At 38.2% G+C, this 18,188-nt stretch overlaps 1 protein-coding gene across 5 annotated transcripts in view; it reads right to left on the bottom strand.

Moving 5' to 3' along the window:
- Nucleotides 1-18,188, bottom strand: part of SUGCT (succinyl-CoA:glutarate-CoA transferase) — a 576,570-nt gene that overhangs the window by 542,362 nt on the left and 16,020 nt on the right. For all 5 annotated transcript variants that reach the window (XM_059655740.1, XM_059655742.1, XM_059655741.1 and 2 more), the window contains one exon: nucleotides 15,169-15,289. In XM_059655740.1, coding sequence (XP_059511723.1) covers nucleotides 15,169-15,289 — 121 coding nt within the window. The remainder of the gene's footprint in view (nucleotides 1-15,168; nucleotides 15,290-18,188) is intronic.

The following is an 18,188-nucleotide window of genomic DNA, read 5'->3' as shown; positions in this document are numbered from 1 at the left end:
CTGTCATATGCACAACAATTAGGATTCTCACAGTCTTGCCTCATTTTGGTATGTTCTATTTCTTTCTCCCTCGGGTAAAAATACAGCATTTCTAACCTGTAAGATATGCACCTTTCTACAAGATTACGCACCGTAGCAGGATTCCAATGAGATTCCTGTAAATTTCAATACAGCAAGACACCTCCCTGCAAACCTGCTAAACAATCAAAACTAGCACTTAACCCAAGAACTCCATAAAGCCAACTAACAAAGGTAATTTGGGGTAATAATAGTAATAATAATAGTTAACATGTACCGAGCACTTGCTATGTTTCAGGAACTATGCTGGTGCTTCCTGGGTATCATCTCATTTCAGTCCCATAAGAACTAAAGAAGGTAAATTTTATTACCCAATTTTAATTACTACTGAGAAAAATGAGGTTTTGAGAAACTAAGTGCCCTACCCAAGTGCCAGGAGCCGGTCCATCCTTGCTGTTTCAAAGGACCTGGCATGTATGGCATGCTGTTCTAGGGATGTTTGCTCACCTTCTTGGCACTATGTGTTTTAACCAATGTCACCTCTCTGAGAAAGGTTGTTTCCCCAGGTAGGGATTTTCCCCTGAAGTTAGGGAGGGAATAAAATCCCTTAACTAAGTGCCAGGTGGGTAATTAATCACTTTAACTATGAACAATCATGCTTAAGCTACATAATCTTTACTCCCTGGAATGGAGATAAGAAACGCCCTAACCTTTGGAATAGAGATTGATAGGATTGAATCAACTGGTATAAATACAGATGTAACAAGACAGAAAAACACAGAACTTAGGAGACAGAACTTAGAAGTAAGAACCAAGAGAGACAGAACCTAGGCACAGAACATACACAGAACGTTCTCTAGAGACAGAAGAACTTCGCTGGAGAGAACATGGCAAAAGATCCTGGACTGAACCTGACTACAGAAATTGGCAAGAGAACCTGACTAGAACCTGGTGACTGAACCTGGCTGGAGAACCTGGACAGAACCTGGCTGGAGAACCTAACGAGGGAACATGGCTACAGAACCTGGCTGGAGAACCTGGAGAACCTAGCAAGAGAACATGGACACAGAACCTGGCTGGAGATCCTAAGCAGAACCTCTCTGGAGATCCAGACCAGAACTTGGCTGGAGATCCTAGCTGGAGATCCTAGCTAGGCTGCTGATCAACTGAACACTGTCTCTGTGTCCTTCCTTCTTCGCTGACTCCATCCACACCTTTGGGGACCCCTGGACCTGCTGGGGTTGGACCCCAGCATCTGGCGCCCGAACAGGGACCCCTAGGTAAGCCCCACTCTCGGGATGGATAGGACTCCACCGTAGGAAGAGGGTGGATAGTCTTCGCCGACTCCGTCCACACCTTTGGGAACCCCTGGAACAGGATTCCCCTAGGTAAGCCCCCCTCCCCCCATTGAGAACCCCACACTCGGGACGGATAGGACTCCACCAGGGTACTGCACACCCCCCTATAGAGGATAAGTAGGGTAAGAAGGTGGATAGTACAGAACTTAGATTGAGAAGATGTGCCATACTGAGTCCAAAGAAAGAAGACTCTGTATTGATCTTTAGATTAAGAAGATGTGCCATACTGAGTCTAAAGAAATAAGACTCTGTATTGATCTTTTAACACGTATGCTTGCTAGCAGAGGAATTAAGGTTACTCCCAGTCAGACAGAACGTTTTATACAAGAAGTATGTCCATGCTTTTCTGTGGAAGGAAAGGTAAATGTAAAGGCATGGGAGGAGGTAGGCCCAAGGAGCCTTATCCTTAACCCCACTGCAGCCTTTCCACCCCAGGAAAGTGCAGGATTGGCAAGCTCTCCCTGGGGTGATAGATCAGGACTCAGGTAATAGCGGAAAGTGCCAATCCTACTCTTAAAATGGATACAAGAGAGCATTTCAGGTTTTTCTTTTTAATGCCTGCTTTTAAAAAATAAAAAAGGGGGAATTTGCCAGGAGCCGGTCCATGCTTGCTGTTTCAAGGGACCTGGCATATATGGCATACTGTTCTTAATATGTTTGCTCACCTTCTTGGCACTATGTGTTTTAACCAAGGTCTCTGAGAAAGGTTGTTTCCCCAGGTAGGGATTTTCCCCTGAAGTTAGGGAGGGAATAAAACCTCTTAACTAAGTGCCAGGCGGGTAATTAATCACCTTAACTATGAACAATCATGCTTAAGCTACATAATCTTTACTCCCTGGAATGGAGATAAGAAACGCCCTAACCTTTGGAATAGAGATTGATAGGATTGAATCAACTGGTAGAAATACAGATGTAACAAGACAGCAAGAGACAGGGCTTGGAAGACAGGACCAAGAGAGACAGAACATAGGCACAGAACCTACACAGAACGTTCTCTAGAGACAGAAGAACTTCGCTGGAGAGAGCATGCCGGAGGATCCTGGACAGGAACTGGCCTCGGAGCCTGGAGGTGGAGCCTGGCGAGAGAGCATGGCAGGGGATCCTGGACTGAACCTGACTGCGGAGATTGGCAGGAGAGCCTGACTGGAACCTGGTGACTGAGCCTGGCTGGAGAGCCTGGACGGAGCCTGGACGGAGCCTGGCTGGAGAGCCTAGCGAGGGAACATGGCTACAGAACCTGGCTGGAGAACCTAGCGAGGGAACATGGCTACAGAACCTGGCTGGAGAACCTGGAGAACCTAGCAAGAGAACATGGACACAGAACCTGGCTGGAGATCCTAACCGGAACCTCTCTGGAGATCCAGACCAGAACTTGGCTGGAGATCCTGGCTAGAGATCCTGGCTAGGCTGCTGATCAACTGAACGCTATCTCCGTGTCTTTCCTTCTTCGCTGACTCTGTCCACACCTTTGGGGACCCCTGGACCTGCTGGGGTTGGACCCCGGCACCCAAGGTCACACATCCATGTACCATAATCCTATAGGTAGTTATTGAAGTGTTGACACTCATTACTATGTAACCACTTTAATAAAGTATTTTCCATGAATATCAGTAGTTCATACATTGTCCAAAGACCAAAAATGTGATTCATTTGGTTTGCTACCTCAATAACCTTTCAAATTAGATCCCTCAATCTCTATCCCAGAGAGGCAGCAAAGTATAATACTATTAAGTATGTATTCCTATCAGAGAAGGTAAATAAATTTGTGAGTTAAGTAGTATACATCAATGCAGCAAAAGCATACCAAGCCAAAAAAAAAAAAAAAAAAAACCTTTACCCTGATGATATATCATTATCTCACAATTACCATTTTATGTTATGATACCCAACTTGATGGTGCCAATATATAAAAGTATGTTTTGTTTGACAATTGTTTCTTTTTTTAATATATTTTTATTGATTTCAGAGAGAAAGGGAGAGGGAGAGAGATAGAAACATCAATGATGAGAGAGAGTCATTTATCGGCTGCCCCCTGCACACCCCACACTGGGGACTGAGCCCAAAACCAGGGCATGTGCCCTGACCAGGAATCGAACCGTGACCTCCCAGTTCATAGGTCAATGCTCAACCACTGAGCCATGCTGGCCGGGCGACAATTGTTTCTTATGTATGTGTTTCAGTTTCCCCGACTAGTTAGCATAACACTAAGCAGACAGTAGGAACTTAAACACTTATTACCTGTACTACTACATATTTTTTTATTTATACCATTTCGTGCATGCCTATGATATTCTTCACATAAATTATAAAGATAAATGCTTTCACAAGATTGACAGGAATTGAGTATCAAGACACCATCTTACCTGTAATATGCAGTTTTTTTATAGAAAAAAATGAAAAGCCTTTAAAACTATCATCATCCAAATGGAGTCTACAATTGCAAAGGCTCTGATAATCATGCTTAAAGTGACTTTAACTACACCCACAATAATGTACAGAGAGAAAGCGAGAGAGAGAATATCCTAAATCCCAGAAAATTTATTCAAATAAGGAGGGGAAAAAATATTATCATCCATACTGATACATGAAAATTAATTGGAGAATTTTCCCTCAAATTAAAAATTCAAATATATTTTCATAGAATCTATTAAAAAGAAACTATATCAGCAGTTACATCTATATCCCAAGAGTCAACATTTTCTATAATACAAATGAAGCTCACGTTTTGGGATGCCCCTTAAAATCATTAAATAATAAAGAGAATTACCACTGTTATCTATTTATCATTTTCAGGAACAAAATCAAATTATAAGTGACAGAAATATTAAACACACTCTATGAGTAGAAAAGAAAATAAAAATCCAGCCAGACTCTCACATAAAACCAATTCCTGATAGTAAGATTCCCACACTCTAAATAGCAGCACTACGTCAGCCTGCGAAAGGACATTTTGGGCAAAAAAACACAAAAATGTTCAGTACTAATCTCTTTACAGAGACTAAATATCATCTCAAATTCAGATAAATGAATAACTCAGTTGACTGATACATTAACAAGAATCACCTTTAGCCTTATTCCATTGCCAAGAGAAAAATATTTAGTTAAGTAATATCACCAACTTTATTTAATAGAGATTAATGAAACAAAAGGAACCCAAGTAAGAAAGATATCAAATAAATTCCAGTAATCGATAAAAATATATTTTTTAAAACATAGCTAATGTAAACATCTGGTTTATTTTATAATTAGATATCAATTAATTATTACAAAGTACATTTACCAATACAAAGTGATAAAAACTGCATTTCTTTCTTTTTTTTTTTTTTTTTTTTTGCTAAGAATGTGATAAATCCTAAGAGAAGATCTAACCATATTCATATCTTTGGTATCTCCACTGGTGGTGAAGAGACTGACTCCAAAAACCAAAACAAAAGTTGTCCATTTAGTGCATCTTCAATATAAAAACGTGGATTTCTTTTAATATACTTATCTCCCTCATTTTTTCAGCTAAACAAGTATTAAGATAAGTTCACATTTTTTTTTCCACAATCCAAACAATGGCAAAGGAAAATAATTCAAAACATTTCATCTAAGAACTATTTAAAAAAAAAAAAAAAAAAGCTCTTTTCACCCCTGGCTGCTTGAAAACTGACCACCATCATGAATGACACAGTAACTATCCAGACCAGGAAGTTCATGACCAACAGACTACTTCAGCAGAAACAAATGGTCACTGATGTCCTTCACCCTGGGAAGGCAACAGTACCTATGACAGAAACTTAGGAGAAACTAGCCAAGATGTCTTAAGACCACAGCTGATGTCATCTTTGTAGTTGGATTTGGAACCCATCTTGGTGGTGGCAAGACAACTAGCTTTGGCATGACTTATGATTCCGTGGATTAACCAAAAAAATGAACCCAAACAGACTTATAAGACATGGCCTGTCTGAGAAGACCTCAAGAAAAAAAACAGTAAGGCCAAGAGACATATGAAAACATGCTCAAAGTCACTAATCAGATGTAAATCAAAATGACAATGAGATGCCATCTCACACCTGTCAGAATGGCTACCATCAACAAATCAACAAACGAGACAAATGCTGGAGAGGATGTGGAGAAAAAGGAACCCTCATGCACTGCTGGTGGGAATGCAGACTGGTGCAGCCACTGTGGAGAACAGTTTGGAGTTTCCTCAAAAAATTAACAATGGAACCCCCATTTGACCCAGTGATCCCACTTCTAGGACTATAACCCAAGAAATCAGAAACACCAATCAGAAAGGACATATACTCCCCTATGTTCATAGCAGCACAATTTACAGTAGCTAAAACTTGGAAACAGCCTAAGTGCTCATCAGCAGATGAGTGGATTAAAAACCTGTGGTACATCTACACAATAGAATACTATGCTGCTGTAAAAAGGAAGGATCTCCTACCATTTGCAACAGCATGGATGGACCTGGAGAGCATTATGCTAAGCAAAATAAGTTAGTCAGAGAAAGATAAATATCACATGATCTCACTCATTTATGGAATATAATGAACAACATAAACTGATGAACAAAAACAGATCCAGAGACAGAAAAGCATTGATCAGATGCTCTAACCTCAGAGGGAAGGTAGGGGAGGGTGGGGGTAAGGCAGGGAGATCAACCAAAGGACTTGTATGCATGCATATAAGCATAACCGATGGACACACACACTAGGGGTGTGAGGGTATATGGGGGCAGGGGGGGGTTGGCCAGGGGGAGGTCAATGGGGGGAAAAGGAGACATATGTAATACTATATGTAATACTTTAAACAATAAAAAAAAAATTTAAAGAAAAAAACAGTGAAAAGAACGTAAGATCAGAATGAAGAAAATCAGGGGACTGCAAAGGCCAAGGTTGATGCTAGCAAAAAAAAAAAGGAGTAAAGATTTTTCAGTGACTTTACTGTGGTGCTTATACCGATCCTTCACTAGAGGATTAATAAACTAAGATTTTAAAAAAACACACATTTTGTATCTGGGGGAATCGGGCCAGGTTCAAAATTTTTCTGTAGCTAATCCAAAAATAAATAATTGAGAATTTACCATGCTTTTCTTTTTTTCAAGTGTTTTTATTTATTTTAGAGAGAGAGAAACGTCTATGTGAGAGAGAAACATCAACCAGGGACCAAACCCACAACCTGGGCATGTACCCTGATTAGGAATCAAACTGGAGTGACCTTTTGGTGCATGGGACGATCGATGCTCAGCCAACGAAGCCACACCAGCCAAGGCTACCATGTGTTTTTCTAAGAATAAAAAAAAACTAAGGTGAAGCTGGCATTATTTTGTTGAAAACGTTATTTCTATTCATTTGTCGAATTTTACCAGAAATCGAAAACTCCCCACAGTGCATGAAAAGCCAATACACAGAGAGTCGTTTCTGTTGCAGACCTAAATTCAATGGGCTTGACAAAGTGATCAGAGATGTTCAGCTTTTGTCATCTCCACACAATTTAGATTAAGCAATACACTCCTCCATCATCGCTTGGGGACTATCACTTGGTCTGATGGTCTCATGGCCTGCAAATACTTGGTAACAGACTTATCACAAAATCATGTACCAATACCAAGTTTCCCCTGATACAGTCAGGTTACAAAGCCAGCTTTATGTTTTTAATTAATACTAACTTTGCACCAGAGGTACATAAATATCTGTAACACTCTGGGAATATCATTAGAGCCAGATGAAATATCAGGAAATGTAGCAAAAGTGGTCCTTCTAATTTCTGGGTTAACATGGCAGCAGACAGCAATCCCTGTATGCTTTCTTTCAACATCCCATCAAAATACCTATAGAGGCATGTAATAAAAATAAAAAACTGGGGGAGGGGGAGGGAGAGGGGGGAATCACTTAAAGGAAAGATAACATCACATTCCATGTTTAGTGGACAATTTCCACCAAAAGCACAATTGGTGCAAAGGATTAAGCACATTCTTGAATGATAAATCATGTGTTTTATTCTGAATCAGAATCATACAGGCCAACCAGTTAGAGATTAGGATAGACTACCATAGCTTTACCAGGCCCTAATTAGTTAATTGATACTTCTTTATATGGCAATTAGCAAAATATTTAGAATTCTAAGGAAAGATTTTCAGAGATTTTGGGGGTCAAAGATATTTTTTTTAACAAAGTCCCTTTTAATTTCTATGTTAAGGTATTACCTGCACTGGTTGCTTTTTTTCAGCTCTTGCTGATGAGTTTTTAATTTTTTAATTTTTGTCTTATTGTACCTATTAGATGTTTGTTTGAAACATACAAAGAACGGAATCATCACCCTACTATCAGCACACCTGGTAAAGAGAGGTTCATTCATGGAAAATTTCCATGGAGCCAGCCCCGTGACTACATCCCTAAGAGACAAGGTGACCAGACTTTTACAATTGAGATGATTGATCATGATGATAGCTAATTCTAACACCCTTTTTTCCTCTCATTTGGAGCATTAGGAGCCAGGCTTCTATTATTTAATAAAAACATAACTGCTATAAAGTAGTTTATATGCATAGTATCCCAAAGAGTAAAATAAAATAATTTCACAGAGCAACTCTTGCTTTCACATGGTTTTTTTTTAATTGTGTAAATTGTTCTTGGAATGTAAGTCCCTAACCATGCAAGACTCAAGGGACACTAGTGACAGTTTGTTAAGCTCTTTTTTTTTTTCTATAAGGATTAGTGGCAAATAGCTAAACATCTCTGGCCACAAATGCAAGATTTTATAGGAGTAGCCTGGTACAGTCATTAATTCTAGAATCCATAAACTGCATGTAAACACACACACACACCAATTTTCCAGAACCAGAATTTAGGTCCTCCATCAGCCCATTCACTTTCCTGTTTCCACAGCCATTTATAGACTACCAATTTCTAGTACACAACAGAGGAGAAATTAAATGAGGATTTGAAGGCATGCACAGCATGCTGGGATGCTTTGATAACTAAGAAAATGCACTATGAGCAGGGTGGAGACAAGAATAATTCTGGAAGCAATTCATGGGGGGGGAGGGGGGCGTTGGCAGGAGAGAGGGCAGACCCCACACAGTGTCTGTGGCACGAGCCTAATAATAGCATCAGTTAGTTAAAGCAAGAGACTAAAAACCTTGGTGCAACAAATCTCTGCTAAATTCAGATACAGATTCTATAAACAATTTACCATTCAATCTAATATTGAGAGAGAGGAAATACCAGCATCCCAGTGGACAGTCGGCATGGAAAAGGAAACTCCATCAGGAATATCCTTGCATGTGGCCTAACCTCCTAGCTGCCCTGTAATCCCTTTTTCCTTCTTACATAAAAAGGGTACGAGCCAGGCATGATCCTTCATGCTTTCTTGTAAACTATCTATACATCTGCAACAAGACAAAATGAAAAATAAAACATTAAAATCCTTTTTAGAACACCCGGGTTTCCCAAAACAAGTAAGGAAAGTAAAACAGGCTTTCTCCTGTGGATGAAAGCTGTAAGAAAACTTTAATTTAGACCCATAATCTCTGTCCTACAAAAGGTAATTATAACCTGGTATTTCCTTAAGAGTGTGAACTGTGGGCTGCAGGCATCTACCTCTTCCTACTAATGGAGAAATATCAGCTCCAAAATACTGAACCATTCATAGCATAAAAGTGCCAAACCTTCAGGTATCTCTAAATATTATTTGCATTTGATAAGAAATAAATGAAGTGGGTCCAGAGACATGGAAGCATGGAACAGAGTGCAGAATCTAGGAGGGAAGGTGAGGGAGGGTGGGTAGATGGGAGGTAATCAACCAAAGACGTTGTATGCATATATGCATAACCCATGGACACAGACAATAGGGTGGTGAAGGCCTGGGGCAGGGGCAGGGGGAAGGCTGGAGGAGGTTATTGGGGGGAAAAGGGGGACATATATGTAATACTTTCAACACTAAAGATTTTTTTAAAGGAAGGAAGGAGGGAAGGAAGGAAGGGAGGGAGGGAGGGAGGGAGGGAAGGAGGGAGGGAGGGGCGGAAAGAAGAAAGGAAGGGCATATGAAACTCTGACTAGTCAAGATACTATGGCTGAACCATAGTATCTTTAATTACAAAGATCAAAAGTAAATAATAGTCGCCCTAGCCAGTTTGGCTCAATGGATAGAGCATGGGCCTGCGGACTGGAGAATCCGGAGTTCGATTCCGGTCAAGGGCACATGCCTGGATTGTGGACTCGATCCGCAGTAGGGTGCGTGCAGGAAGCAGCCCATCAATGATTCTCTCTCATCATTGATGTTTCTATCTCTCTCTCTCCCTCACCTTTCCTCTCTGAAATCAATAAAAATATATATGTTTTTAAAAGATACTATGGTTCAAATAATGGGCTGAAGGCTATATCGCACTAATGCTAAATAGAAAAAAATCATTAGCATTCCTGAAATAAATGTTATATAAATTTTATCTAACATTTATTTTTTTCACCTATTTAAGTATGACATTTCTTCTTATCTAGCATTGCTTCTTTAAGTTTATGATTTATTTCCCAGGCCTATTACTAAAAGAAGAAACAATTCAGTTCTGACGACAGAGTTTTTCTATGGTGGTTAAGTCTTGGCATGTTTATCTGGCACACGCTATGAAACATTTAACTTGTGAAGGTTCTAAAATAACTACTGTTTTGACATTAACTAACATTGTCATCTTTTTCCCTCTTGCTGGCTTCTGGTCCCCAAAAGGTTCTTTAACTTGGGAGCCACTATATTCACATACTAGAAATCAGGGACCAAAGGTAAAAACAGCTGACTCTAGGTTCACACCATATTCCTAGCCCAGGCTATGTCTTGCTTCTGGAATTTGAAAGCATTGAAGAAACAAACCAAACTCCTTTTCAAGTCTTGGATTTCTCTTTTATTGAACAATCAAGAAAAATCAAAGTATCTTGGAACTTGAATAGTTCAAACATACATTCAAATGAATAAAATCATGTCATGAAGTGGTACTCACTCCATCATTTTGGGGACTCATTTTGTCTATGTTCGAATCCAGTAGATTTTCTTAATCCTACAGTTTCATAAGGAGTTTCCAAAGAAAACTTTAATAATGTTCCTTATCCCAGGAACAAGACAGGATTGGGTTTAAAGTGGTGTTTGCTATTGGAAAAATATATTTATTTAGAATTATATATCTGGAGAAACTTGACCTTTTCATTTGTTTAAATAACTGACAATGTATAGGAAATGAATCAAAACACTTTTATCTTGGGAAATATTATATCTTCATACTAAAAACTTTGAAGACAGGTTATCTCAGGTTTACTCTGCCACCTAAAAAACATATTTCTTCAACAAAATAAATTTCAGCTGAGGCTTCCAACTCAGAAGATATCCTAAGTGCCAGAACACAATGCAGGTCATGCTATGAAATCTGTTTTGCTGCCCATAGTTTATCATGCATTTGCAAGTACACAAGAAAAGGTAGAAAGGTAAATAAGACTTTTAGTAAGGATTTCCTTAGGAAGAATTGTCATTTCAGTATGTCATAGGGGAGGAGCAAACTGCCTCCCCTTTACTTCAAGCCATATGTGAGATACTTCATAAAAAAGTATCTTAGCCTGTGTTCTGAGATACCAAAGACCTGACATGTGCTTAAAATTATGTCAAAAGCAAGAGACGATGGTTACATCAGGTAAAGGCTGCAGAACTAACAGATCTGGGAGTGAACTGTACTTCCTCCAATGGTGAAGGAGCGGAAGGGGAGCTTTCCCTGTGGGCGGAGCAGACTATCAGGAGAGCAGAGCTAGTTCATTAAAGGGAGTTTTACCCATGAGGGCTGCTTATACGATAAGGTGACCTGAAAAGATAGACTCTTTATAAGGAACACGAACACACACACACACACACACACACACACACACACACACCAGAGGCCGAAGGGTAAAATCTTCAGTCTGAGGTCTCTGAGGATCCTATAAAGCTTCCTATAAGACAAAGAGCAACCAACTGAGCTTCAGCCACACAGAAGGCTCCAATGCAGGACTCCACCTACACCAATGATATAATGGCTTTTGGGTACCCATTAACTCACTTCCATTTCCCTAAGAGGTCCTCATGAGACCAAGTAGAACCCTGCAATCTGTCCATTCAAGGACAGAGATTAAGAAAATGCCACTGGGAAATTCACAAAAAAACAAAAAGGCACTTTCCAAACTTCTTTCCTTAAAAAAAAGGGGGGGAGGGGTATAATTAAAGGGTATATGTACTGTTCCTACCACAAAATTAGTCTAGTCAAAAATATAATGTAATGTTTATCCTTCTGGAAAGAAAGAATAATGAAGTTAACAAGAAAGAAATATTTTTAAATGTGGTATACCAAAGTCATACTGCTACATTTTTATAACTAATAACAAGCTCAGAGTATTCGAAGGAAAGAAGGTACAACTTTAAATTGTTAAGGAAAATATCGATAGAATTCTAAAAGTATAGAGAGGTACAGAATGGTGGCTTTTTTTAAAAAAAAGACTTTTTTAAAAGTATAAATAGGTCCTTTCAGAGATTCTCTCTACCCAGTGGCATGAAGAAAATCCTAAAGTTCTCTCAAAATGAAATTCCTAGTGAATTATAACTTTTTAAACACTGCCCCCTAATGTCCATACTCAGCTTCCTCTAAAATGACAGAGGGATCATGCTAATAAAAAATAATCGGGTCCTTCCTCCTTTGTGATCAGTCTAGCATTTCTGTCCTGCAGACCAGATTTCACAGCCCGAGGCAATCTCAACCACACAACAGTCAGGATGCATTAGAGTAAATCTCCTAACCATTCTAAGATTGCTCACATAAGCAGTAAGGCCAACATGGGAGTGAGAACAGACTATTTGGGCTTGGACAGCACTGACGAGACAGCAATACCACTGGGAAACATCGGGAAAGTCTAGGATCCCAATCATAACATGTGCAACTTTAGACTGATCTAATCAGTCTTACTAAAAAATAAAAAAACAAACACTGATTACCAAGAATACCAAACTTTTAAAAGAGAGATGGCCCTTGCTTTATATACACACACAAACTCATGACTCATAAATGACCTTTGCTTCTAAAAGAATCTGTTGAAATTTAGACTCCCTGATGAGCACATTTTTTCATGATTTCCTCCATCGCAAATATGACTAACAACCAATGAAAGAGAAGAGCAAAAATATATTATTCTCAACAACAGCTGTTCAGTGTCTTGTAATCACAAAATCCATGTCATCACTTAACAATGATATATGTCTGAGTATGAAAAGCGTAGAGGCACTTAATACTAGCCGAGAAGCCTGAGTTTTAAACCCATCTGCCATTAAAGAGCTGTGTGAACTTAGGTACCTTAGCTGCTCTGCGTCTGTTTCTTTATCAGGAAATAAAGGAGACAGTACTATACGGGTGTTCTTCTAATGACTGTTAGATGTGCACGTAGGGAATTACAGAATTATGAGAGGTATTTTTTCAGACTACACATGCCTCTCCCCATCACCTCCTTATTACCCCATCCCTGTTACTTAAAAGCATATGATACCCCCAATTTCCCCTGAGCTGAAAACTTCTGAATTATATTACCTATATCCGAGGTCCTTTGCCTCACTAAAATGTTAATAAAGGATCTGAGAATGGGAAGAAAATTTAGAGATTCTCCAGTCATAAGCCATGGCCCAGAAGAATTTCTGACTCTAACCACCATTAGTTCTAGATGTGGAACTTGGGCAAGTGTGAGGCTTCCCACATAGATTAGCACTTTATTTGGCTAGGTGACTGATAAAATGCATTGGCATTCCCAGTCTTCACCTCCTCAGAATCCACCTCTTTGTCATGTGACTTTGTAGTTCCTGCCACAAGAGTAGAATATATTTCATGACCCATTGATACTGGGCTTGGTCATGTGATTTTCCATGACCAAAGGAACATTAGCAGATGTTATGTGAGGAGAGGCTGTAAACTTGCTTGTGAGACTGGGCTTGTTCTCTTTGTGCTCTTGCCTTTCATAAGGAGTAGAACGTGCATCTGGTAGCCACTGGTCCAAGGAGTATAAGAGACATGTAGAGCAAACCAGGCCCCAAACTGCAATATGGAGCCAAATCAAATCAGTTTAAATCAGCTGAATCCCAGTTGGCCCACATTCATGGGAATGAGAAATAAATTTTTATTGGCATAGAAGATTTTGCATTTGTCACATATGCAGTATTTTTAGCCCTAGCTGGTTTGGCTCAGTGGATAGAGCGTCAGCCTGCGGACTGAAGGGTCCCAGGTTTGATTCCAGTCAAGGGCATATGCCTGGGTTGCAGGAGGCAACCAATCAGTGATTCTCTCTCCTCAATGATGTTTCTATCTTTCCCTTTCCCTTCCTCTCTGAAATCAATTAAAAAATATGCAGTATTTTTATGGTAAGGGGGCAATTCAAAAGATAATATTTTACATATTTTAATATTTTAGACATCAACATTTCCACTGGACTGCAATATTTTAAGAAAAAAATTCTGCCTGGCCAAGTGGCTTGGTTGAGCTTCATCCTATGAGCCAAAAGGTCACTGGCTGGATTCCTGGTTAGGGCACATGCCAAGGTTACAGGCTCAACCCCCAGTACACGTGTGCAGGAGGCAGCCAGTTGATGTTTCTCTCACATTAATGTTTCTCTCTCCCTCTCCCTTCTTCTCACTCTAAAATCAATAAAAACATATTTTAATCCTGATCTCATATTGATATATAGACAAGAAAAAGCTAAAGTAGTTCATCATCACCAAACCAGTATTATAAGAAATGTTAAAGGGACTTCTTTTAGAAGAAGGGGGGAGAGAAAATAAATATCACAATAAAACAACAATAATTATGTACCTATCAAAAATCACTTAAAAAGTACATGTATTAAATGCTCCAATCAAAAGGCATAGGAGAGCTAAATGGATAAGAAAACAAGACCCATACATATGCTGTCTAAAAAAGACCCACTTCCAATTAAAAGACACACAGACTAAAAGTAAAGAAATGAAAAAAGATGTTTCACGCAAATGGAAATGGAAAAAAAAAGCTAGGGTAGCAATACTTATATCAGATGGCCTAACAAATACATTTCTGAGTATTTATCAAAATAATTCCAAAACACTAATTCAAAAAGATATATGCAATTCTATGTTCATTAGAGCATGATTTACAATAGCCAAGATATTGAAACAATCAAAGTGCCCATCAATAGACAATTAGATAAAGAAGATGTAGTACATAAAATAATGGAATATTATTCAACCATAAAATAATGAAACCAAAAATGTGGTATTATGCTTATTAAATATGTAAAACTAACATATATGATGACTGTTTTCCTCTTTGACCTAAATTCACACACATTCATACACACACACACACACACACACACACACACACACACAGGAAGGTCACTATAAAGGCTGAAAAAACTGAAAGACTTTATAGCATTCTTTTCCTTGGCTTAGCACTTTTGAATATATTGAAGAGATATGTTGGATTCTTGTATTATCTTAAAGGCTATTAACATTTCAACTGTAATTCTATACGGGTTAAGAGTACTTTGAAAATGTCTGCAAAATAAAAAATTATAGACAGACAATTCACAGACATTTAAATTGCCGATAAATACATGAAAAAAGATGTTCATTTAAGTTAATGTTTTTAAACGTTACTTTTCAGGAACCTAAAATGTCTTGGGAGGGGAAGAAGAGCAGAATCACATCAAGAAAACGAACGTTAGTAAGAGGTTTCTTATAGAAACTGGAAAATCTATTCCCTGGCGAGTATGTGGTCCTGAGATACCTGTGATGGAGCAGTAGACGATGTGAGGAGCGATTCTGTCTATCTCTTCGTATCCCAGGCCCATTGCAGACAGTTTGCCAGGGACATAGTTTTCCACAAATACATCACACACAGCTGCAAGCTGAAGGAAGAGGTGAGGATGAATCAAATTTCTTAAATGGCTGTCAAACATTTAACAAATCCGCACATTGTAGAATTCTTTTCAGCAAACAAAATTGACCCTCATTTTTATAATAGTCCATACAAAAAGCACAGGAAAAGTAGAATTACAAAGTAGAATTAGATCAACATAAAGGCTCTGGTCAACTACTTGAGGTATTACTGCCAGTAAAATAATGGCTATTAAAGTTTTCAGTAAATACCATAGTATTAAATGGGTTCTGCTTATGTAAAAAATATCTAGGCTACATGGTGCAAATATATTTTCAGATGTCGAGGTAGAAAAATTAGAATATAAGTAAAGAAAATATATGAAAAACATCTTTTAAACCCTTAAAAAGCAAAATATAATGACTTTACTACTTCTCCATCCTTATTATGTGATATTCCTCATTACAACATACACATATAAGCACATGTAAACAAGATTCTTACATGCTCTCAAACTTTTCAGGTGCTTTGTTTCCAGTGTGTTAAATACATTAAATTAACCATTTTTTAAACTATTAAACTGTAACCCAGTGTATCAATAACTATCTGAAACAGCCCAGCCTGTATGGCTGATGGTTGAGTGTTGATCCATGAACCAGGAGGTCACGGCTCGATTCCTAGGCAGGACACATGCTCAGGTTGCGGGCTCGATCCCCAGGCTGGGGCGTGCAGGAGGCAGCCAATCAATGATTGCCTCTCATCATTGATGTTTCTATCTCTCTCTTCCTCTCCCTTCCTCTCTGAAATCAATAAAAATATACTCTTATTAAAAATTGAATGTTTGTCTATTACTGCATCACCAAATCGGGACTGTGTATATGGAATTGCCTGACAACCAAATTTAGGGCGGGGGGGAGAACTTAGGACACATTCAAGGAAATAAACTGTCACCCTCCCAAGCTCCTGACACAGATGCACCAGGAGCCTCAGTGACGACCAACTAGAGAGGAATGATAAATATGTTAAGATAGGAAGGCTTAAGCATGCACCCCAAGTTTCAAGCATAGGCATCTCTTCCAAATTTTAGGTGCCGATTACCATTTGACCTGTTTCTCCTGTGGGCAACTCCATGTAGCATGCTCCAGGGAGAATCCCAATAAATATACATTTATTTATTATTAATTTTCTACAAAGTATTGCTTGGGGATTTGGAGGGATGGCAGGGGTTAGTATGAAATACAACACAAATCTATAGTTACACATCAATTTATTCCACGATATTTCTCTGAGCCTCTATTTACTAGTTACAAGGCACTCGTGCAGGCACGAAAGAAGACAAACTATATCAAGCACATCTAGGCTTTTACACTGGTCATATTTCTGCATGGTGCATAAAACAGTACCTTAGGCAAATGACACCTAATAAATTATTTTTTATTTTAAAAAACTCATGTCAGTTCCTCAAAAAGTTAAATATAGAATTACCATATGACCCAGCAATGCCACTCATAGGCATGTACCCAAAAGAATTGACAACAGGGACTCAAACCAATACTTGTTTGCAAATGTTCATAGCAGCACTATTCACAGTAGCCAAAAGGTGGAAACAACTCCTGTCCAACAACAGACAGATACATCCATAAAGTGGGATATTATTAGCTATTAAAAGTTTCTATACATGCTACAGCATGAATGAACCTTGAAAGTATTATGCTAAGTGAATTAACCAGACAAAAAAGTACAAATATCGTATGATTTCACTTACATGAAATATCCAGAATAGGAAAAATCAGAGACAAAAAATAGATAAAAGATTATTAGGGACTAGGTAGAGAGGGAAGTGGAGAATTATTACTTAATATATACAGAGTTACTGCCTGGAGTGATGAAATATTTTAGAAACAGATAGATGGTTGTACACTAAATGTAATTACTGCCACTGGATTGTAAACTTGAAAATTATTAAAATGGAAATTCTTATTGTATATATTTTACCACAATAAAAACAAATTTTTTAACAATGCAGGGTATTTGCATTTTTTAGACTTCTATGGAATCCTAAATCACAACTCAATCCATATAAAGTGTCCAGATGGAGCACAAATTCACTGTTTCAACAAAACACAAATATAAATATAATGAATAACTTATACTAGTAGAAAAGTATTCAAAATATTTTAATTAACAAAAAAATCAGATAAAAAAACAATGTACATGGTATTATCTCATGTTTGGGGGAGAAAAATTGGTATTCAAGGATGTAAAGACATTTTATGTGATATGCTAAAATATTAATCCTTTTGCCCATGAACAGTTATAACTTATATAACAAGAAAAACTATTTTTAACTAAAAATGTACTCAAAGTAACATGCAGTCTGAGAGTACAATGTGATAAAAAAGTATGCAAAAGTTGAGTTTAAGAGCTAAAGATTTCTCCTGATAAAGATACCCAGTAGTTTTTTTATGATACCCAAGAACTCTATATATATGCATTTGGATATTTATTGATAAAATACCCCTGGAAAAGGATATAGGGCAGAAATTATCCTTTTCTCCATTTTATAAATGTTTATTTTAAATAAATAAAAACTAGCTACTTACTAGATAGATGTTCTTAGTGAATGTGTCATCCAAAATATTACCTCTCCCTCTCTTGTTTGAGGATGTTCACCCATTTCAATATCATGTATGTTCCCTATAGCTTTAGCAAAGTCATTCATAAAAATTCTAAACACAACAGTGTTAAAATCAGAGCCATCAGAAAACTTCTGAGTTACACTGATCTCCACATTACCTTCAAGTATTATACAAGTTAACTGCTCCAGTAGAGATGAAATTTGTTTACTGGATTCCCTGACTTAATAATCTACTAGAAAGTAAAGTAAGAAGAAAAAAAAAAAAAAAGACTGGTTCCCAGTTTTACTGCTG

The sequence above is a fragment of the Myotis daubentonii genome, chromosome 10, assembly GCF_963259705.1.
Source record: "Myotis daubentonii chromosome 10, mMyoDau2.1, whole genome shotgun sequence".
Classification (NCBI taxonomy): domain Eukaryota; kingdom Metazoa; phylum Chordata; class Mammalia; order Chiroptera; family Vespertilionidae; genus Myotis; species Myotis daubentonii.
This window is presented reverse-complemented; position numbering and strand designations above follow the sequence as displayed.